This window comes from Rissa tridactyla, chromosome 1 (assembly GCF_028500815.1).
Source record: "Rissa tridactyla isolate bRisTri1 chromosome 1, bRisTri1.patW.cur.20221130, whole genome shotgun sequence".
Classification (NCBI taxonomy): domain Eukaryota; kingdom Metazoa; phylum Chordata; class Aves; order Charadriiformes; family Laridae; genus Rissa; species Rissa tridactyla.
Genome location: NC_071466.1, coordinates 35,164,286 through 35,188,523, shown reverse-complemented (window position 1 = coordinate 35,188,523; position 24,238 = coordinate 35,164,286). Strand labels below are relative to the sequence as shown.

Sequence of the window (24,238 nt, the reverse complement as noted above, 5' to 3'; positions counted from 1 at the left end):
GCTCCCATTGCGCCCTTCACGTACCTGGGGAAAGTTGGACAGAATAGCACCTAACAGGCTGAAAGTTAAAGGAATTAAAAAAAAAAAAAACAAAACACCCAACCACAAACAACCAAAAAAAAACCCCAACAAACAAAAAACCCCTACCTTACCTGTATTGACTTGTAAATTTAATAGCGAGTAAATGAGAAGCAACTCATTAAAACATAAGCATCAGGCTCCAGCTTCCCACCTCCTGATGGACAAACACCAGCAGCCATACATTGTATGTACGCTTCAATTAACCACTGTTTTTTGCAGAGGTCACTTACTACACATGATGGTACTCACCATGTTCAGTGATCAAGCGAGCTATTTAATAAACAGATAAACACAGCCCCAAAAGCACACAGTCTGTACCGGAATCTGCATCAACTCCTGTCCTAGACTTCATCTAAATTAATGTTTTATGAAGGGTTGGACTTGAAAAAAAAAAACAACGAACCAGTAATGTCTCAAATGACTCCTCATCATGGCAGTTACTAGGGACACTACAATTAACGGAATTGCAGTTGGACGCAAGCTCAGGGGCAATCTCTGTCCCTCGAGCTCCTAATCAGAAAAGGGCAGATTAGGTGTAAAAAGGGAGGAGTCCTAGCCCTGCTAATTAGGTCCTCATAAAATAACTCATTTAAGATAGCGAACTCACATGCCAGAACAGGCATACTCTTGAAATGCCTGCTTTGCTGTTGCAGGACTGACAGCAGACATTTGTATGTATTTTCATTTGTACACGTTAAAATTAAGTCATGTATGCATTCCAGGATGACTGTTGTTGCTGCCGTAACGATTGAAAGTTATTAAAAACCATAATTCCACTCATGACAGAAAAATTATATCATTCTCAGACTAAATTAACAATAAATAACAGTCCCCTCTTCAATATATATTAATGTGTCTTCATGAAGAAGAGATGCAGATATGGCCCATTAACCACCTTCCATTAACTTCAGTGGGCTTTTAGCAAATTCCTTCATTTATTTTTAGATGCCTACAAGTGGAGTTGTGATTCAACAGAAAGCTGTCAGCTGCACAAGTAGGACTGCATATTGATATGCATATTCTGCTTTGCCCACCCTATTAAAAAAAAAAAGCAAAGCAAATTGTAAGTGTCCCTTTACAGCTGAGAAAGCTCAGAGCTCTCAGATCATCTAGGAAATAAAAAACACGATGTACTACTTTCATCCCTAAATTAGGGGAGGTTCTCACACCAACACCCCGTCATCTGCCTGGCAAGGACAGAGACTGAATTCCATATTTAAAGGTTGGAGTTTTGCTATTGCTTTTTTTTTTTTTTTAAAAATACATGCATCATCTATGAAATAAAACAATCTACGGAAGTTCTAAGGAAAAGAATGCTCCAAACCTTCTTTTCTCTTGTTTGCTCATTGCTTTGTCTCCTCCAACATGACATTCAACACACACTTCACTCAGATTGTGTTGTTTTGATTCACTCACCCTCCCTTACAGCACTAGAAGGGAGGCAAAATGACCACTGTGTTACTCAAAACCTTCTAACCATCTCTCTTAACACCTCTTTAACAGATACTTCAGGATATTAGCCTCCTGCAAAAACTTACAATTTTACATGCCTGGGAACAGGAGGGGGAAAAGGCTGCAGAATTCCTCATTTATGTAAAGCCACTCTGGTTTCTGCACTGTGGCAGATCAGTTGGCGTCCCTTTTAGCCCCAGATAGGCGACAAGGGACACTTGTTATGAGTTCCCCTCGCAGGGGGGATCACACACTTTGGAAGCCTGCATGTCTATGGAGCACCCCAGGTGTTCACAAACTGCTTAAAGTAATAGAAAAAGACTCAAAACGGGCTACTGAGAAACGAGCAGGGCAGAACACAATATGCTGCTAAACAAGTAGCTCACCAGCATCTTTGATCCTCAAATAAATTAACTGCTTAAGCTGAAATACATACGGTAGTGAAAGACTTTTTAGCACGCTTCACCTTTTGTAGTGTTTCAGTTCTTAAACACTGTTTCTCCCACTAAATAATTTCCTCTCGTCTCCATTTAATCATGCTAAGCACTTGAAAAAAGTGCTTTTCAAAAAAGTGCTTTTCATCTTAAGCACATAATGAGGTAAGCTGCACCACGGAATCGTTTTGTCTCTATGCAAGTCTGGTTTGGCATATTTCTGTGTGCGGATTAAAAAATTCTTTCACTTAAAAAAAAAATTTCTCTTTCAAGGACCTTGTCAATGTAGGCTCCCTTTAGATGCCAACATTGAAAGCGGGAGACGCGCATCTCCTGAAATTGAAATAAATCTCGTCTCTTGACTATGTTGCAAGGAGACCACACCAGAAACGGTATTAGAAAACAGCAATTTCTATCACAGCACACTTTCATCTTACACTACAGGCAGCCTCAGATCCTGTGGACTTCAACTAGCATTTTCAACTACAGAATGAAAGGACTGAAGAGGTTAAAAAAAAATAAAATATCTGTTAATTACTCAAGAAAAGACTACAGTAATTAGATTCTACATGACATCTGACTTTACATTTCACTTGGCATCTACAAATGGACAATGAATGGCAAGGTACTGTTCTGCCTTTAAAATTCATGAATTCAAAACTGCATATTGACAGCAGCCCACCTCCCCCCCACCTCCACCCCGCCCCGTATCAAAATTAAGCAGAATTGCTCCAAGCTAATAACCTAAAGAAGAAACTCTGGCTGAAGTTGACATCAAGGACTGAAGAATTATTTATTTCAACAGACCATGATTTTTTTCATCATCTCAGTAAAGGTACAAGATAGGCTGGAGAGGCTGCCCAATTAATTTTTTCCCCCACAGTAAGTCATAATTATTTTTTTAACAGACTAAGGACACCCCTCATCCCCCAGAAAAAGAAAACTCACATTCAGATAGTTTAAGATCACAGAATCTCAGCCAACTTCCTTTTCCAGACACAAACTTGTAGCTAGGATCTTGACTTAAAGAAACCAAGCCACTGAGAACTTACTGCTCACCTCCAAAGGCTGAAGTGTATTTTATTTCTAGGTTGAATTCTGCAGATTTCAATTTACATACCTCTCCTAAATTGAAGAACCTCTTCATACCAGATATTACTCTATCAGTTTTCCTAAACGTGTGCTTTTCCTCCCCCTCAGTAAAGTTATTTGCATCTATAACTTGGTTTGTTAGAAATTGGGTTTTAGTTCCATGAAAAACAGATAAAAGGGAAAGCTATGCAAGCTGCTAGTGAAATGAAGTACTATATTTGTAAATTTTTTAATTTTTTTCCCAGATGTGCAAGCATAACTAAATAAATATTCAGCGGAAAGAATACATACACCCTACTGGGGTTCTGGAAATAACCTGACAGTATCTCTAATCGCAATGCATACACAGAAGCATCACGCTGTGCGCTCTGCTCAGGAGACAGAAGGCTGCATTTAAAAGCAAGAAGATAACCATGTAAGATCAAAAGACAAACATGGAGCGGTTCTCACTGGCTCCTCTGAGGATATCCTCCTTCTCTTTTCCAGGCAACTAATTGCTAAGTCAACCCCAGTTGTTTTTAATGAGAATTATAATGATTCTATCCATTTTAATGCTGACAAAATAAAACATAAGGTCTGTGTCAAGTACCTGGATGTAGACAAACACAGAGATAATCCACTCTTTACTGGTCAGAGATAATTCTGTAAGGAAACATGAGCCATCTTAAAGCAATTTTAATGCTTGGAGAGGGATGGCATCCCCTTTCCTGAGGTTATCCACACATGACCACCTAGCAACGGGGTTGGGATGAAGGACCCTGAAGCACATTCCATTGAGTTTCAAAGTCTCCTCACAGAGTCAAGTGAGATCTATCATAACTGAAAACCTGAACCTGCATCCAGATGCTATGCCACTTAAATTTAAGAATTACACATTTGCAGTAACATCAAGCTTAGGAATAACAGGCTTTCTTAATTTCATATCCAAGCTTCAAATGAGTAAGTACAAAATATTAAAAGTTGAAAGCCCTCCTCAGTATCCCATAAACTGCCCTTGACCAAGGGCTGCAAGCGGGAAAAGATCCACCAACCGTGTTAGCATCCTCAAAGTTTTAAGTGAGACATCTGAGCCAGGAATTGATTTTCCTTCCTCCAGAAAGTTGCACATAGCGTCACTCTGCATGCTGTCACTGTCCCCGGGATGGAAGGGGGGAAAAAAAACACATTTAGTGCCATAAAACAGCATATGTAGAAAAGTGATAAAATGTTACAATCTTTTAAGTTTCACTACCTGAAGCACAGAGATGAAATTCATTTTTCCTTTATGTGAAATTTGGTTTAAATAATTTTAGATTTAACACATAAAAAGAGCGTTCAATTCCCTGGTCTTATGCATAGCTTTCATGTGCAATGCTTTTCGCAAAGCCAAGGAGAACACCTCGAAGTAAAACCCACTCACACTAGTATTTAATCCCACTTGTTCTAGATGTACAGCAACAGATTTTTTCAACCATGTACTCCAAAATTACATGAAGAGGGGAGGAAAGAGTCACTAGAGCATTTCAAGTTACACCTAACATAACAAATGAAACACAGCAAGTATAGGAAGCGGTTTGGCACAGTGACACGACAAGCATTTGGAAAGCTGAAATTCTCTATATTAAACAGCATCTCTGACCCAGGGGGCCAACAAGCCCAGGAGGGACACCGGGACAGTGGCTGACACCCACCCACCCCACCCTGCCTTGATAGCACACAATGGGATTTAGTCATCAAATTAAAAAGCATCCAATTTAACCCTTCACTGAGAAAGGTCATCTTTTATTATTTTTTAAAGTCTTAATACCTTCTATTTCCTTAAGGCTGTGGACAAGTCATACCGAGTCACACGAAATGGGAACACTATGTCTTAAAGACTAGTGCTAATTGTGGAAGGAGGGGATGGAGCACCTTGCCCCCAGCCCCCTGTAAAGCCTACACCCTTTGCACCTTTTTTTTTTTTAAAACCGTTTAATCCCTTCCTTCCTCTTTTCCTACCTCTTCCTTTTTCTAATTGTTCCCCTTGAAACTATATTGAAAATCTTGGATCGGCTAATAATTTAGTCACACTTGTTAAGAAATTATTTATATGGCATAACAGCTGGCCTACACTTCTCATTGAATATCATCTTCCCTTTGATGGCCACTTTTTGATTCAACACTTGAAATTAAGCCTGTATTTCCCACAAAAGAATATCACACTAGAAGCCAACTCAAAGTTGCTAGGAACAAAGCCAAATCCCTTACAATTAGCCAGCGTCATCTTGTGGTCTTCAGGAAGTTTGCAATGAAGTTCCCTACTCCACCTTCTACGGAAATTATTAAAAACAGTCAATGATGATTGACTGACTACTTAAAGGGGGCCTACAGGAAAGCTGGGGAGGGACTCTTTATCAGGGAGTGGAGCTATAGGAGGAGGGGTGATGATTTTAAACTGAAAGAGGGGAGATTTAGATTAGATATCAGGAAGAAATTTTTTAGTGTGAGGCGGTGAGGCACTGGAACAGGTTGCCCAGGGAAGTTGTGGATGCTCCGTCCCTGGAAGTGTTCAAGGCCAGGCTGGATGGGGCTTTGAGCAGCCTGGTCTAGTGGGAGGTGTCCCTGTCCATGGCAGGGGCGCTGGAACAAGATGATCTTTAAGGTCCCTTCCAAACCAAGGCGTGATATGATTCTGTGATCAAAGGAGAGAAGTACGGAAACAGAACATAAGGGAAGACGCAGTGTGGGAATGGAACATCCAGGAGGAGGAATTCAATCTGCCGTGAATGAGGGTGAATGTCCGACAACTGCTCGGCTTTTGACATGGCAGATCACTCATTATCACCCTGTTGTGCAGAACCATTTTTAAGGCCATTCTGTTAAATAATAATAAACCCCCAACACTGCAACTGGGTTAAACATGTGGTAGAATAAAGACAATAAGGTGAGAGTTCAATGCCACTTTTCTTCCTGTAAGAAGACAGACCTCTATCCAGTTGTACATTTACACTTCTACAATTTCAGTCTCTTTGCAATCACCGGCAAATTCCTTCAAAGGTATTGTCAGTATCAATGAACAAGTAGGTGAGTGACTTTCAGATTTACTCCCCTGGCTCTAATGCGTGTATATTACACAAATCTCTAATAACCTATTTCCTAATTTCTGAGGGGTCAAAACACTCCAGTTGTGCTTCAGCCCACAGTTTATTTTTTGATGACTTCCTGAAAAAATTAAATTCAAGTCCTGCTGTTCCACCCAAGCAGAAGTGCACTTTAACAGGTTGAATTCACTCTAATTTATTTAAAGGTGTTTTTATACCAGAATGGAAACTTTCATTTATAGAAATCAAACCCCATGTACCTCCACCCAATTCAGAAAGCGCTGGGGGGAACTCCCAGAAACACGTAAGAGCATGATCTGATTTACCAGATGTATTGCACAGTGCAGTTTATCCCAAAGCCTCGCTCCTCTTTCTCAACCACCAAGTCGGGCATTTGCTGGATGATTTCCTGCCCAGACTGTGCTCCCCCTCTCTCCCTTTCCTGTGGAAATGAGGATATGAGAGGAATCTGATGTACGCCCATGCTTCAGCTCAGTATGCTGCTGAGAAGCGGGTACAGCTAGACCCTGGAGCAGGAAAAGTACTCCCAGGCCGCTTAATCCAGGCACAGCTTCAGTGATTTAAGAGACACAAATCCTGTTGACTCACAATCACAGAAATCCCAACAGAATCTCTCCATGTAAAAAAAAAAAAAAAACAAAAAAAACACCCAAACATTTATGCTCTCCTCACTGAAGGAAGAAATTGTAAAGCAATACTGATTTGAAACAGAATGCAAGATACATGGGAAAATACATAAGACTATGAAATGAGGCGTGCTTAAAAATGACTTAAAAATTACCTAAAGACAGATAAATAGATATTTTAATCTGACCGGACCATGCCTTATGGCTTTAGAGATGTATTACCCACTTCAGCACAACACTTCATTTCTGTAATCCTGCCACACTGCAAACCAAAGATAACAGCCAAAACAGATGTGCCGACTCAGCATACTTTGAACATGTCCCTGGAGCACCTTCTAGGCCAGAGACTGCAAACAGCCAGCATAGGTCCACGTCATCTACAGAAGGCCTGTATATCCTGAAGTCCTGGTTTCCTCTAAGTGGAATTCAGCATTCCTCAGTACCCTACTCCTCCTCTAAAGGAATCTCAGGCAGTAGAAAGCCCCAATTTTCCACAGGACTGCACCTTCTAGCTTACGAACAGTAAATACCTTGAGACTGTCAGATCCACGGTGGCCACGTGGAGAGGACACCACTGACATTTAGCCACCCTTGAGCCAGACATTCTGCAAACAGCACAAGATATACTCTTAATCTTTTAATACACAACTTGCGAAGGAAAGATTACAGCATATTATTTCATCCCCATTCAATATCTGGGTAATCACATTTATGTGGAGTTGGCTAAATTTATGAGTGGTATCCTGCGTATGAAGCAGTCCTGTCCACTCTCTAATACTGCTGATGCCTGTCTTCTGGTGGATATCCACCCAAAATATGTTTCATTAGCTGTTCCAAGAGTCTTTTGTACAAAACAAGGTTTGAGCTCATGTACATACTGTGTCAGGCACCCAACGCTTCTTGAAAACAATTACCTCATCCTCCAGAAACCGCTGTCATTAAGATGACACCTTGAACCTTTGTGGCTTAGAAAAAAAGCTCAAAACAAAACAAAACCCCTACAAAAACAAAACCCAACCAACTCCAGTATCAGAAGTCTGAGATGAGTAACCCACTTAGTAACGCATGGGAGTCCAAAACAGCTCCCAGGTGCAGTTCCTCATTCTCACACAGGGTGTTAGCCCAGATGCCCAGTGGCCACTCTTCTACAGCATCAGTGCGGTGAGCTGCCACACTGCTCTCAAGCTGTAGTAAAGAGAGAAAAGCCCTGCTGCGAGACAGGATTTAAAGCCCCCCTCCCGCCGCCTTCCAGCTTCACCAGTGAAGCCAGGAAACCACTGCTACAGTGTCCCACCAAGCACAGAGGACAAGTCACCTCCTACAGAAACAACCCCAGGCAGCCTCCCATCTGGGAAGGCACTGCCTGCTCCCACAAAAGGTACAGAACAGGGGAATTCCTCTCTGACTCTTCCTGGCCACTACTAATTGCTAGAGGCCCTGGGCAGGTAGACAGTAACATCAATCAGCAGTTCAAGTACAAGCAATCATGACAGCTATAAACAAAAACATTTGTAAGCGAACGAACGTTTGAGTCACAGGGTAATATTGGTGCAACTGAGATAGGCTCCTGCCTTGAATTCGTTTGCCCAAACCTGTTTTTCAGCCCCATTTCTGAAGAACTCAGCATTTTAAAACAAGCTGTTGATAAACTGGTAGAAAAGAACCATTGAACTTATTCAGAGATTGGGGGAATTTACTTACGCTGATAGACTGCAAGATATCAAGATACTTGAAAGGATCCTTGAAAGGACTGAGATGTGATCTGAGGGAAAAAATAGCTTTAAATAGAGAAAATAGGCTTCAGGGGCTGTCAGATTTTTGTTTTAATTTTTCATATTAGAATGCATCTATTTAACATTTGTCTAATGATGAATTAAAGTCTGCCTTTTAGAAAAAGTAAGAAGGACTAGCTCATAGATTAGTGGGTTTTCTATCCCTTGATATCATCAGGTAGAGACTGTGTGCCTTTCACTAAAGCATCCTTTAGACAAATTGAAGTTACTGAAGTTCAGACAGGGATGACCTAAATGTAATAGCACAAGAGTTTTAGACAGAAGATTTTTTTAGACGAGAGTTTTAGACAGAAGACAGAAGTTTTTGTCCCTGCCTTCAGTATCGTTCGTGTATTTTAACCAACTACAGCCCACCTTAACCATCCCAAGGGTTGGCAGGTGCACCCAGCACTCCCTTCTTCCAGCTGATGCCATAAACGGAGGTTGAAGTATCTTCTGACTTTTTTATTCCTGCGTCCCGCCCCCCCACCCCATGCTCCCATCTTCTACATTTCCAACCAAGTTTCAAAAAGAAATATGGACGATGCCACAACACTGTTCATTCAGTACAAATATTTATATTCCATTTCCATGCTGCCTAGTTCTAAACAGCTCCCCAGTAGCACATTGACATCAGGGTTCACTTTTCCAAAGTACTTTGGCGGAGCTCCAGAGCCTAAACTCTAGATCTTGGACTTCATTCTGGCAGCCAAACTTAAAATGAAAAAGTATGAGGTATTTAATTTTATTAAGAGTAAAAGCCCTTCTCAGCATGCTGTACACTGTCCTTGACCAAGGACTGCAAGTGGGAAAAAGATCCTCCAACTGTGTCAGTATCCTGAAAGTTCTAAATGAGATGCCTGATCAGGGAATCTCTCTTTCCTCCAGAGATACCTAACTTGGAGAAAGCCAAATGCTTCTTTGGATTTGGCCCACGCATTCAGTGGGGTCAATTTTGAAAAGAAAACATACTCGTATGCAACATTAGCCAAGAGCAGCTGCAATAGAGGTTAAAGGTTCTTCTTCATTTGCAATTTATGGTGACATGACAGTCAGCCAGCCTTAATTGACAGAAAAACAACTAGAGCAAAACCAGCACCTCTGCAAGAGAAACCAGAGGAAACAAAAGCAAATGAGAAGTAAACAGGAGGTAGCTTGCTGAATAAAAATACAGGAGAAATCATCCAAATTTTCTGTTTAACGTTAACAGATGCAGATTTTGGTTTATGACTGGAGGCGCTACATCATGCTGCTACATGTATCAGTAAAAATCAGTTGCAGCAAAACCTCTTAATAATGCAGAAAGGTTAAAGAAAATCACACATCTACTCCATCACACTTTTTTCATTATACATTTTGCAGAATAGATTGGTTTGTGGCAGGAAACAATCTTCTCAATACTACCTTTCTTGTTCAGCAATATATAATGCCACAGGTCATTGCTGTATACACACACTGCTCACGCATAACATACCCACTATCGTCATATTTCAATTGCTATTATAAAAGATTTCCATTACACTGGTTCCTTAGGCGTTCAGATGAATTAATTTAGTATAATTTTTAACATTGATTTGAAAGTTCACGCGTGTTTTCAGAAACTGTCAATTGCTGAAGAAATAAAAAAAAAAGGTTTAAAAAAAGTTTCCCGTGGTATAAATTTATATTCTTTAAAGAGGCACCACTCACAGAGAAAAGCTATTCTCCACAGGCAGTACAGTACCACAAACATAACATGACAGGAATATCAAGTGAAATGCATTAATTGGTATTTGTCAAAATGTACATAAGAGCAAGGTTTTTGGATTTTAACGGTGCGCCATAACAAAAGCACCAGTTCAGAGCTCAGAAGTTATGAAAAACACTTTCTGTGCTCCCTCCCACAGAAGGGTATTTGCCTTCTGTACACAGAACAACAACTCTGCAACATGAAGAGTCAGGGCATTTTTTACCCCCCATTGTCATATATTTTTAACTTGGTAACATAATTCTTCCCATTCACCAAGTTACTTAGTATTTCTTTTAAACACTAGAACAGAAAGAGATCAAAAACATGCATTGCATATTTCACTGTTTATATGGAAAAGGAAGTTAATAAATGTAACTTGCAGATGACTAAGCTGAATTTCAATGCCTCTCCAAACATTTAACAAGACCGATTAACTAAACTTTTCTTTAAAATGTGACAAGACAGAAGATATTATGTATGAGAAATATTTGAATGAATATGAACTTGTTTGGTAATAAGTTTCAAATCATGTTAAAATTTTCATTTTTGATTTAGCATTATGTCATTTAATATTTGGAATAATTGGATAACTTTCTGAAAAGAAGAAAGAGAAGTACGGTAATGGTGAACATTTTATAATATGGATTATTTTAAATATTACTGTAAAGATATTTCAAGATACATAGGTTTTCCATGAATAAGGAAACGTCTCTGTGCGACACAGTACTCTCAACCAGTGTGACACTTCTAGCTTGAAAGAATGTGAAATAGTTTTAACGACTACCAAGCACCTTGGTTTAGGAAAAGTATTGTTTAAGTACTTGCTCAAACAAAATAGTTTAAGAAAACATTAAAAAAAAAGCAGAAGACAAGTAACTCAAGCATCTAAAAATTAAAAACTTCATAAATACCTCTTGAGATGCTGTTCCAGTTCCAAGAATAACACTTTCATGGTTATTTGGTCAGAGCCTTGTTTCTGGAGAAGTGTCACTTTCATTGATGTATCTATTTAGTACCTGCCGATTAGCTTCCCCCAGATGGAGGGTCGGAAGAAATACCTCTCGGTCCTTGGCAGCCTTAAGATTAGCATTAGCATTCCACTATTAACCACGGGTCTTGAACTCCACAGCACTTTCAAGAATCACAATGCCTCGCCCGTTAAAGATTATCCACTGGCTTCTATTCAAAGTTTGCAGAGTTTAATAGTGGTTGGTCACGATCAACAAAAACAAGAAGGGTGAATGGTGATGACACTACAGATCCTGAGATCACATGGTGTTCTGTTACATAAAGCATCAAGAGAGATTAAAATCTTCACGATTAGGTTTTCAAGTGCATCTTCTTTCAGCAGTGCCAAATTCACCAATTCTCAAGCTGATTCAGCCTGCTCCCACTTTTTGTAAAGCACATGTTAATCGCTACAGGTAGCTAATTCTGCTTAGAGAAAGGCAGTTGAATTGCACCGTTTCGCAAATCAAAGCTGTAGTGCTTAATGGCAACTGTAATTAGACACAGAACTGACAGTACCCGGCTTGCTAAAAAATATTTTACACAGGCAAATCTTATCCCTGACAGCTATTATAACAAGAACCAGTGACGAAAGTTACAGGTATGCATCTGGTTAGAGTCCTCTGCAGACCAAATAAAGATAAAAAACTCATTATATATCAATCTATAATTCAATCAAAGATTGTATATTCTTCCTCATAAGAAATACAGATCACTATACGGAATTTTGGGTACATTGCAGTACATCTACACCACGTAACTACGAGCCTACTTGCACAGGTACTATTATCCCACATTGCTCCAATGTAAACACATTCCTTCCTCTATCACAGTGAATGCTTTTCAGTGCAAACAAAAGTCGACTGCTCACAGTACGTTGTAGAGAACTGAACAAGATTCACCTTCCTCGTCTACACACGAGCTGGAGAGCCGGAGATAACCCCTCATCATGGAAATAGCTGGCTACTTGCAGCTCAAGTGAGGGAACCCCCATCACACAAGAGAGCAGGGGCAGCGATATGACACTTTGCTATGTAAGTCAGACCAAGACCACAAAAATGCGGCGACAAAACCAGAAATCAAACCTAGCAAATGTTACTTGGGCTTACCGCTGCCTGCTAAAGTGATGTCAGATGTATTTCCTCAAGTAGATTTGCATTGTAGGATTATATAGGAAAGAAACAAAATGAAAGGGCCAAACAAGTTGGCTCAGAGCATGGCCATCTACTATTTAGTTGCATTTCTGCTGTACCTTGCCAAGGCACTGAAGAGGTGACTGATGGCAAGAGAAGTAGGCATTACATGATAAAGAGAAAATCTAGCTTGGGGGAGGGAAGGGTAAAACCAATCCTACTTATTAGAACCAACAAGCTTACCATCACGGAAGGGGAGTATTTGGGTTAGGAGGTAGAAATGTAGCAAACAAATAGAAATAAAACAATATTATTTTTTTCCTGGTGTGAGGGGTACAGTTGCTTTAGTTCCCCATTCCCAAAGCCAAGAGGGAATTCAGATAATTTAAACTGGGCTTCAGAGCTACTAACTGCGAAGCAGTGCAGAATATTTCTAAAAGATCTTCCCAGAGCCTGGGACGCCTGGCTTGGAAGGACAGAGCATCATGTTCCTTCTAAAGCACACCAGGGAGATTGAAGCTGACAAGTTACGCTTTACAATAAATGCTTCTCTCGTTACATTAAGTCCATCTCCCTCAGTGCAGCATGGAAACGAGGAAGAGTCATGGCTCATTTGAGTTTTCTCTCACTCCCACCAAAAAGCCATGGCAGTGGGACCACTTGGATGTCCAAGCAGTCTTACTCCAGGATCCTGGTCCTTGGAGAAGCAGCAGACAGGTATAACGGCCCTATGAGAGGGACACTTACTCTGAAAGCTACTCTTGAAAGCTTTAAGTGGAAACTAACATGGTACAACTGCATACAAAAAGAAAAGGGGGGGATGATTTGTAGAAGGAAGTGGACTTTCAGCAGGTATTCAAGGAACAATCAGCTAGGAACAAAGGGAACAATTATAGCAATCAACAACTATTAAGATGAGAAAGTTTGACCTAGTATTATTGAATAACTTCAATACTCAAGATGAAATATTACTTAGAACAAGGAGCCTTATTTTAAAGAGTCAAAGCATCAAGCTGACTAGAGAAATGCTCAAAACCAATTCCAAAAAGCTGAACCAAGACAGAAATTATAATTTGAGTGGTATCCTTGCATATCCTTTCATAGTCAGAGACGCAGTACAATAATAATCCCTAATGAATCCTACTGGTTACATTATCTTTATATATATCACATATCCTACAGCCTCCCTTGGCCACTCTATAAAGTACACAGCCAACCCGTGGAGTCAGGCTCAGCTGAGCCTGTATCCCACAGAACTGCGCCAACAGAGCTGCTGGCTTTGGATTTTAAACTGCCCTTTTCTTATAACCCTCTTCAACATCCTTCTTGCTGTCTCTGTTGCCTGTATTCCTCTCTGTAAAGCTGCATGGTTGACATACTAGGAAGACAATCTTTCTCCATAACTGTTGTGCATACAGTACATGCACTGGTCACAGGGGTTTTCCAGGATGCCTAAAATAACGAATCACAGAATCACACAGAATCCACACTAAAGTATGCCGGAGTGGGAAAGGGACGAAAGCAATGACCTTAGCCTTTCTCATGTAGTCTTTACTTTCTGCTTTCCTATTCCAAGATGCCCTCCTAACAGGAGCTCTATCACGCAAGAGGCTACATCAAGACAGTTAAAAACAAGATCCTGCAAGTTGTGCGTATCTAACCAATACATTGCTCAGCTCCAACGCTACTCGCACTCAAATCTGGGTTACTTTTACAGCCGGAAGGATCACTAAATGTTAGATTACATGGGGCGGCGGGGAGATATATCAGTTTCTTAAGAGATACAAATCCAAGCACTGAACAGAATTTGTGAAAGATAAATAACTGTATTATCAACTCATGCCCACACACAAGTAAAAAGATACAGTAAAAACAGGTATCTCCAGCATCCTCCTCATGAGCTTATACTAAAATCCTTGCAGTTTGTTCTGCTTATTAAAAGAAGTCATGTTGGAGTCAGTTTAAAAGTGAAAGGCAAATATATATATATAAAATATATAAATATATATATACGGATGTATGATGCAGGACTACTGAATATATTCATATATATATTTTATATAAATATATGTTCACATATATTTTATATAATATATATTTTCGTATATTTTATATATATATATATATATATATATATATATGATGATGGACTACTGAATATATTCAGCTGCTTCACTCTGCAGAGCAGCAAGCATGCTGCTGGGCCCACAAAGAAAAAGTCAAAGGTAGCTCCACCTCTGGTAACACCAATCGCCTTTCCTCATGCTTCAGCCCCAATTCTGGTGATGACTTTACAGTACAGCAACACTCACAGGTTTCATTTGATGCTAATTCTCCAGTTATGCCAAGTAAAATGGTTTCTACACCACTGATCAAAAAGCACGTAATTCCAACTCATCACCTTTTTATTTGTTTTTTTTTTTTGCCCCAAAGGAATCTCATTGGTTTCATTTATCACCTTCATGAAAAACAGCACAGGATTTGCTTTGTCAGTTACCAGACTGAAATCAAGTTGAAACATAAGCACTGCAGAGGCAGGTATTCCAACAACCACATGATTTTTCTCATAAGCATTCCCATAAATTTGCCAATTCTGGTTACAATGCAGTCAAGTAATTAGAAGTACCACTCAGTTATGTGTAGGTCAACAACTTACAGGTAACAGAAACCACAAAAAAATTGTAAGTCAACTGGATTAACTAAGCGATGGAACGTTTTTACTGCTTTGAAAAATAGCCTCTAGCTGCAACCGAAAAATGCCTGAAGTACAAGGATCTTCTTTCTTCTCCTGTCACATTCAAGAATTCAGCACCAAGCTATGCTTTCTTTCCTTTGTCCTGAACCATTCTGGCTGTTATATAAAGTGACAGATTGCGCACAGATGAATTATCACTGTGGGTACAGTAGGATGTCAGATACGGGTAAGTTTTAGCATTTAATGAAACAAAAAACAACAAGATCTCATGCATGATAGCATCAGGGTACCTAGATCCGTCCCCCCCCCAACGCCACCCATAGCTCTTATGCCCAAAGGGAAGGAGGAAGCATATTTCAAGATATTTAACTTGTGGTACTCCTTGACAGTTTTGCTTTTTTTAAAAAAAAAAAAATAATAAATACATCAGCCCATGTTTAGGTTTAACCTGGTAAGTGAACAAATCTGGCATTCGGCCAACAGAATTTACTGTTTATGTCAGTCTGAATGAAGTGCAGCACTTGAGCACGAATTCCTGAGTGCGTCACACATCACTGAGCTGCCATACCTTCATGCGGTAAACATTCAGCAGGTTCATTTTCCATGTACTATAGAAGACTTCAGAAACAGCTTCAATAATCCAGATTTTACCATCGCAAAAACCAGAAAATAAAGTGCAAGCCAACCTTTAGACTACAGACATAAAAAGCCCTATGGTAACAACGTCAATTTTGATGTGATGCAACAAGCTAAGAATGAATTTAAAATTCTGATGTGCATACCAGTACTTGACAAAGCAGAAAATATACTAGACAAACGCTCAGGCTCTTATGGAAGCCTTAAAGTTAAAAGCATGCAATCCTTGAAATATTTAAGGGTTAAAAAATTACTAAAATAGTGATCCGAGATTAAGCCACTCAGGATCTCCAAAGATGGTTTTGTAATTACAGCAGTGTCCAAGACTACTACTTTAGGGGTTCAAAAAGAACAAACAAACATTTATATAAAGTTTCAGTGCTTACTGTTATGGGAGATACCCCAGATACCATTTGCATCATAACTTATGGTTTTTTTGAATGCTTTGCTTGCCCCTCCACCCCCATCTTAAATCCATCTTTATAGAGTACTTTGGCACAAAGTGTTTGGCGAGGCTGCTAGTCAGCAGCCGCAGCACACAAAACCCAAATCTGACTTCAGAAAATATTCATTAGAACTCACCAGTGAAGAAAGGAATGCTGGATTATCAAAGGAAATAAAACTGACAATGAGAAAAAACAAAAAGCACAAAAAGCTGTACAGAACATCTGCACCATAATGAAAACCAAAGCACTGAAACCCATGAATGCCAAGTTGGGAAGTATCTCATTCCTAAATGCTAGCGGCAGAAATCACTGCTGTACCTTTGCTAATCCTCATATTTTGAGCAGATGTAACAACGTGCAGTTAGAGAAGATGGCTTTATTTCACTCCGTCATTAAGCAATTAAAAAAAAAGTCTCTTTAGCTATTAACATCCCAATTAAGGGTCTGAGGAATATTCTTATACATTCTTTATAGTCATCAGCAAGTGATACAAAGGTAAGGCTTTCAGTTACACAAAGATAAGCATTACAATCGCACAGAATTAGCCTGTCGTTTTACATTTAATTTTTATTTTCATCTTGGTACCACTACACATACTGCCAAACAGCAAATCCTCCCTGTGTGAACGATCAAGAAACACGTACAGGAAAAGCTGTACTGGGTCTGAAGCACCCATCTTAGCCTGGGAGCCACCTCTAGGCACGGCCAGAGGCAGAAGTCTGGCGGAGAACCCAAAAAGGCAGGCAGATAAATGCAGCTTTTCTACAGCATCCTCCTACCTGTCAGCAACCAGCAGCTTGAGAAGTTCCTGCACAAGGAGGAATAACTCAGTGTTTAATAACTCAAGAGAATTTTCTTACAAGAACTGGTCCGGTTGTTTTCCTTCAAAGAAATTACTCACATCACATAGTTCTGAGACTTTGTAAAACTCTGGTTGGTTAATTCTGAGTTAATTACTTCAGGAAGAAACAGTTTTCAAACTACAAAATATGAAGCATCAACCACTCTGGCTGCTGAAGAGATAGGAATTCCAATCTTTAGCGCAGACCTGATTTAGGAACACGTTAGCAACACTTGGAAGCCACCATAAGCACGAAGGCACAGCTACAGGGAGAGGCTTCTCCAAGAATCACAGTGAGCCATCTACAAGAGAATGTTTTACATTTCACTAACTGGAAGTCACTGAACTTTTAGCATTTAATCATACAGAAGAACAAATGTCCTCAAAGTACATTCAAGCTGGGGAACTATGTTAGTATCAGGACAAAGAAACACGTTAAAAAAAAACTGAGTAAAATAACCTGGGGGGGAAGCAGTAATTAAAACTACAGGTACTGAATATATATTGCCAATTAGAATATTTATTGTTACTGCTTTTTATATCATGGAGTTCAGCAAAATCAGCTGAAGCCTACAGGAGACAAGCCTTGTATCTCTTCTACTTCTACAGGTAAGGTGTCTCTTTAACCCTGGTTATGCTGCATGATCCTAGTCTAAAGTGAGCGCTCCTTTCCTTCACTGTAGCACCTGTGAAATCCAAGCCAGCAGAATTTCTGATTAACAAGAAGCCTGATTAACATGGACTGACATAGCACAATAACAGCAGCTCAGCATTTTTTGCTGCAAGGGATTGTCCATTTATTTTGCATGTTACATCAGTTGAATACAAAATTAGTAATGAAGGATTTATGGACATTCATCTAGACTGGAGGGAAGGAACCCTTCCCCCAAAAAAGGTGTGTTTGGTTGTATTGGTTTGGTTTTTTTTTTAACATATGAATGCAAGAGAAATCTTGAGAGTACTATGAAGTTGCCAGTCATATAATTCATGCAATGGAGCCTCACAATTAAGGGTAAATTAATTTCAACAGACAACTACAGCACAAAGAGGGACTCGCAAACCTTCTTATTGAGAAGGGCCATTCAAAACCTTCACAGAACAATTCCAAAACAAATCTGCATCCTGCCCAAGCCTCCAAACTGAGACTCATCATTAGGTTTGGGCTAACAGTTACCAGTTACAGCTATTCCTGGATACCAGAAACTCCACAGTAATACAGTAAGTTTATGAGACTAAATTACAGCTGACATTCCTTGGGCATTTGGCGACATCCATATTAAATAAGCAAGTTAAAGATTTACAACAATATAGTTCTAACCATTATCAAGATAGGAAGAATTTTTAACTCTACAGCTCTCCTCCCCCAAATGTTTTCTTTCTTTCTTTCTTTCAGATTCCAGAGAGCAGCCTGTATTCCAGCAAAAGTTCAGGCCCAAAAAGCTCTGGGCTCTGTGAGACTCACCTCTTATTTTTAAGAAGCCAAAGAAGGCTTCTTAAGAAGTCTCTTTCAAAAAGGAGGCAAGTAGAAGAACGACGCAGCATCACCTCTGAGACACTACACAAGCACAAATCCATATAGGAGTAACCAACCCCTTTTGGTATCACAAGTGCAGCAGTTGTAACATGCCTTTCAATGCTCTAAAGCAAGCTGTGGAGACCAGAGAGACCGGGTTTCTCTGCCTTGCCCAACATTTTCCTATGGAGGGAGCAACGCTTTGCCATCCTGATTCTCTTCTTCAATTAGGCCAGACACACTGTGAGGCGAGATCTAGCTAAAAAGCGATTCTCTGGTGTTTAAAGCAGAATAAAGCCCTCCAGGAACCCGTTGCTACCAATGGGAAGGCCCCTCCACCAGGCCCAAGCATTCGTTCAGCTCCTGGACCACCAGGAGAGGAGATGCCGCAGCAGGAATTTTCACCAGCGGCACAACACAGGCACTGCACGTGCAGAAGGAACAAGGGTGTAACTCGCTGCTGAAACTGAAACTTCAGGGTCCGACAAGTTTTCTGTGCATAATCTGTTCTCATACAAATAACTTCCACGGTGCTGTGAAACCTACTCAAATACACTGATTTCTACACAGTACATACAAGTGCTTAAAGGAAAACAGCAGCAACAAAATAGCACCGCAAGTAGCAAGCTAAATACTTTGCCATTTTGAGCCACTGATATTACAAGGTTTTTTTCCTGTAATGAATCCCAAGAGCAGCCCACCATGAATGATTAAGCCACATTAGTTCAAGTGTCAACAATACCCTAATATTAAGCGTCAGTTCCTTTAGCAGGCATTGGAAGACAGCACTAATCCTATACTTGATTATTTTTACTGTGAACATTTAACTCTTGCACAGCTCTTACCCTGTATCTATTTTGGTATTCTAAATTGAATGTGTTTGGCAATGTTTATTTCTGAAAAGACTGAAAGTCACAACCTTCGATTTTCTTATCTGGCTGTGTAACAACAGCAAGCAATTCTGAAATTAGCTGCTTCTGACAAAGCATTTTCTTCAGAGACCTTCTGACCATATTTTCATTTCTTCCCTTATCAGTAAGGAGCACAGAATATGACAACATTGCAGATGTGCTGAAATGCCCCTCTTTCAAATCAGAAATTGGGACTTCAGTTCCTTAACCAGTAATTATCAGTGATTGTCTTCTTGAAATTAATTGCTCTCATCAGGTAAGTAAAAGCTATGGACGTTATTTGGGGGACCAAAATAAAGGTGTGAAAGAGTATTACTGTGTCTCACAGAGGAAGAGAAATTATTTTTATATACGCTATTATTGATGAGACTGAGAAATGTATTTAACGTGGAATTAAGTATTAAACAACAGAATCATAGGAAAATCATCTAGCTACAGATTTGGAAACTAGAAAAACACATCACTGAACTAAAAGATACAATAATGAGAAGAAAAAAATAGAACTAAAAAGGCAAGCAGGGAAGGAACAGAGAGAAAAATAGAGAAAATAGCAAGGAGAGCATGGCATTAGAGGGAGAAGGGTCAGGAACCACATGAGGGAGTGAAGAGGATAAAGGAATTATGGGCTAAAAATACCCAAAAGAAAGGTAATAGCAGATGTTATTTTTTTGGTACATTTAATACAACATCTGAATAACAGAGAGCATTTCTGGAAATGCCATATTTCTCTGGAAAAAGAGAAATATAGGAAGGGAAGGATTAAGAAATTAAATCTACGGCGAGCAGCTGCCAAAGCCCTGCAATTACCCTTGGCAGACCAGCACTTCGATTCATAACCCAATGCCATGACATCACTGTCTCATGATGACAGCTTTCGGAAAAGAGAGGAATAAAGGGAGAAGATAAATGAGACGTTTCAGGCTCTCAATCTCCCTTCTGTGCGTACGTGAGCAAAAACATCCAGCCTATGACGACTCTCTCCTTAGTTCATGCTCCAAATACAGTGTACTAGAGAAATACTTTAACCTAAGGTTCCAGAACTAAAACAGTTATGTTAGCCAAGATCTTTACATGGCTCAGCTTACCCCACTGGAAAGGGCCAATGCTAGGGTAGCTCACTGCAAAACCAGCCATACAGTCCTAAATTGTGCCGTCCTGCATTTTATAGCCATGCACAAAAGCCTCTCCACCACGCAAACTCTCCTGCCAGGAGCACTGCGGTTCAGTATAGCACCAGCAGCCCTTGGTTTAACCACTATGGCAGCTGCCTTTCAGCAGAGGTGGGTTAAACAGTGCAGCAATTAAAAGCTAAAAGTCAGCCTACACCCCTCTTTCCACAATCACAACTGATTTGGTCACCGCAAGCATGAGGATTTTTTAAGAGAGCAGCACTGTGTGAGCTCCGAACAATACAGTGCTATTTTCACTCCAGAGCACAGGGAGGAAGAGAGAGAGAGAGCGAGCAGGCGTTTGAGTGGGGAGGACAGATGGATGATGGACACAAAAGCTAGTTTATTGATCTATCTGCATTTCAGCTGTAGTTAATAATGGCTAACACTTCGTATTATTCACCAAAAAATGCACCAGAAGCAGTAAGGATGATAGGTTCTAAGTATATTCCAAAAAGTCTCTGTACTTCTTGCTTCTGATTATCAATTTGTCAAGTTATAAGAACTGAGAGTTCTTGTTTCCAAGGTGTCTGAAAAAAAAATCAAAGTTTATTACTTTCTCCTTCAGCGAACAGTTCAATATCCCATTAAACACTCGCAGTGATCCCTGTTGGTACATACATACTGATCTAAGTCCAAAGATGTAAGTAATCTGCTCAGGCATTCATGGCAACAGGCTTTCCATTGACAAAGGCTGAACTTTCCATGTTTTAATAAAAGGCACGAACACAGCTAACAAGACAAGTTAAATAACATTCTTTTCCTCTCACTCCATTACACATATTCCACTATTGTATTTCACAATGGGCTCCAACTAATGGCTATGAAAGGTTCTCCTGCTTCATCCAGCCCACATGTTCTTGCCTTCTCCTTTCCGCTGGATCTGAGAGAGAACCGAAAATTATTACCTCCCATACCATGTCAACAATATAAAAGTGAGGGCACAAGCAAGTGACTGGCAGAGGAGGGAGGAGAGTGTTTTCCCCTGTTTTCCCCTTCCTTACACAGGCACAAACACCAACTCCACTATCAGCATACGGGCTTCCAGGAAACACCAGGCAGGAAGCGGTACCACCAAAAAGCAAACACGATTTTTTTTTTGTTGCTATTGTCTATCTGGATGTTTTGTTGTGGTTGTTTTTAAAGTGGGGGAAGGAATAAAAAAAGCAGATAAAGAAAAAATATTACGGCCATTTTCCTGGCTAATCATCTTTCCTAGTGACACCCATCATGTCAGTAGGATTTCCCTTTCCCAGTTTAGAGCTACGTGTGTGGCACATCTGACTCAAGAGTCATTGCACACTGCCAAGTAGAGGGCACACTCAGTAAATACATATACAAACAGACTGGTATTTACCTGTGTCAGAAGTTTATCAGAATAGTTGAAGAACCACATTCCAAAGAAGATAAGCAGGCAGGCAGAAAGGACAGCAGAAAAGAGAAACAAAACTAAATTATAATTAAAGCTATCATGTTAAGAGACATACAACAGCAAGTACAATTAACATTAAGCCTGTTACACCAAGGTTACTTGAAAAGCGACTGAATCATTTGTGCCTAGGAGCGAAGAGCTATTGACACAGATATAGCATTATCCAGTTAGTTTATTCAAAAAAATATGGTTAAGCCATGGATTTGTCACCTGTGACATTGTTTGGTCCGTTCAAAGGAACCCTTCAAGATAAACACATGGTTAAAACCAAAAAAGTCTGCTTGCAAGCCTACTGAAAGTAATTCACACATTGGATATCAAGAGGTATCTCACTTTAGCATAGGCAAGGTTAGATGTCTAGAAGATAGTATCCAGCCTAAGGCCCACTGTCCCTGCCTTTCTCTCCACTAATCACAGAAGCAGCCCAAAACAATGAACCTCCTGCAATAAGCCTTTATAAATCTCTTCCCCTCTTATAAAGCAGTTTTTCCAGTGGCCAGCATAAGCCAAACTCTGAAAGGAAAGCTCATAAAACAAACACACACAAAAGAAACCCAACCAAAAAAAAAATATAAAAATCAATTCAGTGGACTAAGAGAATTCTGGTAGCTAAAAGCCATTCAGCACCCTGACACACTTCACAAGGTTACTCAAGCTAAGGCCCTTGCAGTGAAGGAGCTTAGTAGCACATTTCTCTTCTTGTGTTTCATTCTCTTGGCTTCTAAGCCCTTCCACTTCTCTTTCCCCACCTCCCCCATATTCTTTTCTCTGTTCATTCTGGTACTTTTCCCTTTGGTTTAATACACTGGCACACAGTAAACCTTACAGGTGTTTCCCTCCCCCAGAAGACACAGTTGGCAACCAAGTTCCAAGTATGAGGGTAGTATAAGGAGATGGACAGAGGGTGAGGGCAATGGATATCAAGCATGCATAATTCAGCTGAGCTACAGCTGTCTCTGAAAGAATGGAGAAAAACCGTTTCTTTTACAATACCACACTAAGGAAAGCTGAGATCCACAGCACACACACACACAAAAAAAAAAAAAATCAATCAGTCTGGCACCTTTAACAAAGCCAAAGATAACAGGGGGGAAAAAAAACCCACAGTAAAAAAATCATCATATATTATCCTAAACTGCACAGAGTAAGCCCTAAAACCATTTTAGGTTCTGATATTTTTACATTTAGCTCAACAGCTCTAAAGTAGTGCTCAAAATCTAGCAACTCCCATTGCCCTCAAGAAGAGTAGCTGGATTATGATTTTTAAAGATCTGAACCTTTGTTCAATTGCATGGCAAAAACTATCTGAAGAAACTGGAACATTATCGTCTTAATTCTGTTTTATCATTTGTCTCAATTACTTTCTTGCCAAGATGAATTAAGAAAAAATTAGACAGTTTTCAGTCTCAAATTGCTGCTCGTGCATAGAAGAAAGTTTTCACTAGAATTAAAAAGGTATTCCAGATAGCACATTTTGGTTTTTAAAGAAAGTGGTTATTCATGCTGGCTTGAGACTCCCTTCATTCACCAGTTAGGTGGCTGCTTTTTTCTTCAAAGCCCCTATTGTACAACAGCTCACCTGCCTATAACACACTAATGTGTCTCCATACAACAAACATGAAAGACAAATTATCTGGTTTTGCTACAAACACTCCTCTAAATGCACAAACCCCACTTTTTCTGTTTTTATTTACTTCTGCACCAGTTTAATTTTATAGCAAGATGAAAGCACCACTGTTATCAGCAGTAGAAATAGGCACCTAAAATAGCAATGCAGCTTATAAAAAAAAAAAAAACACCACCAAAAAAACCCTACCCATGACCATGTTTGAGGAAAACCAAAGAGGTTGTGCATATTTTTAAATTTCCCATACAGCACACTGCACACAAAAATAGGAATCAGAAGTGCACAATGCTTGTATAATCTGAAAGTCCCCAGTGTCACTGCAGGAAGGCTAAACATTATCCACACCAGCCCCGCCCCCGGAGAGCTCCTTATATGTGGAATTAACTTTTACAGTCACACTAAGATGGAAAAGCCTCCCTGTTGACAACTGGGAACTTGAACAAGAAAGATATAAAGTGTAAGTACAGGTACAGACCACTCATTATTCTTCTCCGAAGCATCATGGGATTATATGATTAATGATTCTATAATCATACAATTTGGGAGTTATTCACCCCCTAC

The 24,238-nt window shown here is 39.9% G+C and overlaps 1 protein-coding gene across 5 annotated transcripts in view; it reads right to left on the bottom strand.

Annotated features, from left to right (window-relative positions):
- Positions 1–24,238, bottom strand: part of TSC22D1 (TSC22 domain family member 1) — a 96,472-nt gene that overhangs the window by 4,804 nt on the left and 67,430 nt on the right. For 2 of the 5 annotated variants that reach the window (XM_054190032.1, XM_054190180.1), the window contains exon 2: positions 4,091–4,189. The exons of 2 other annotated variants lie outside the window; for them this stretch is intronic. In XM_054190032.1, coding sequence (XP_054046007.1) covers positions 4,091–4,189 — 99 coding nt within the window. Of the gene's footprint in view, positions 1–4,090; positions 4,190–11,177; positions 11,365–24,238 lie in introns of those variants that run through there. One more of the 5 variants, XM_054190161.1, reaches the window with a different exon arrangement.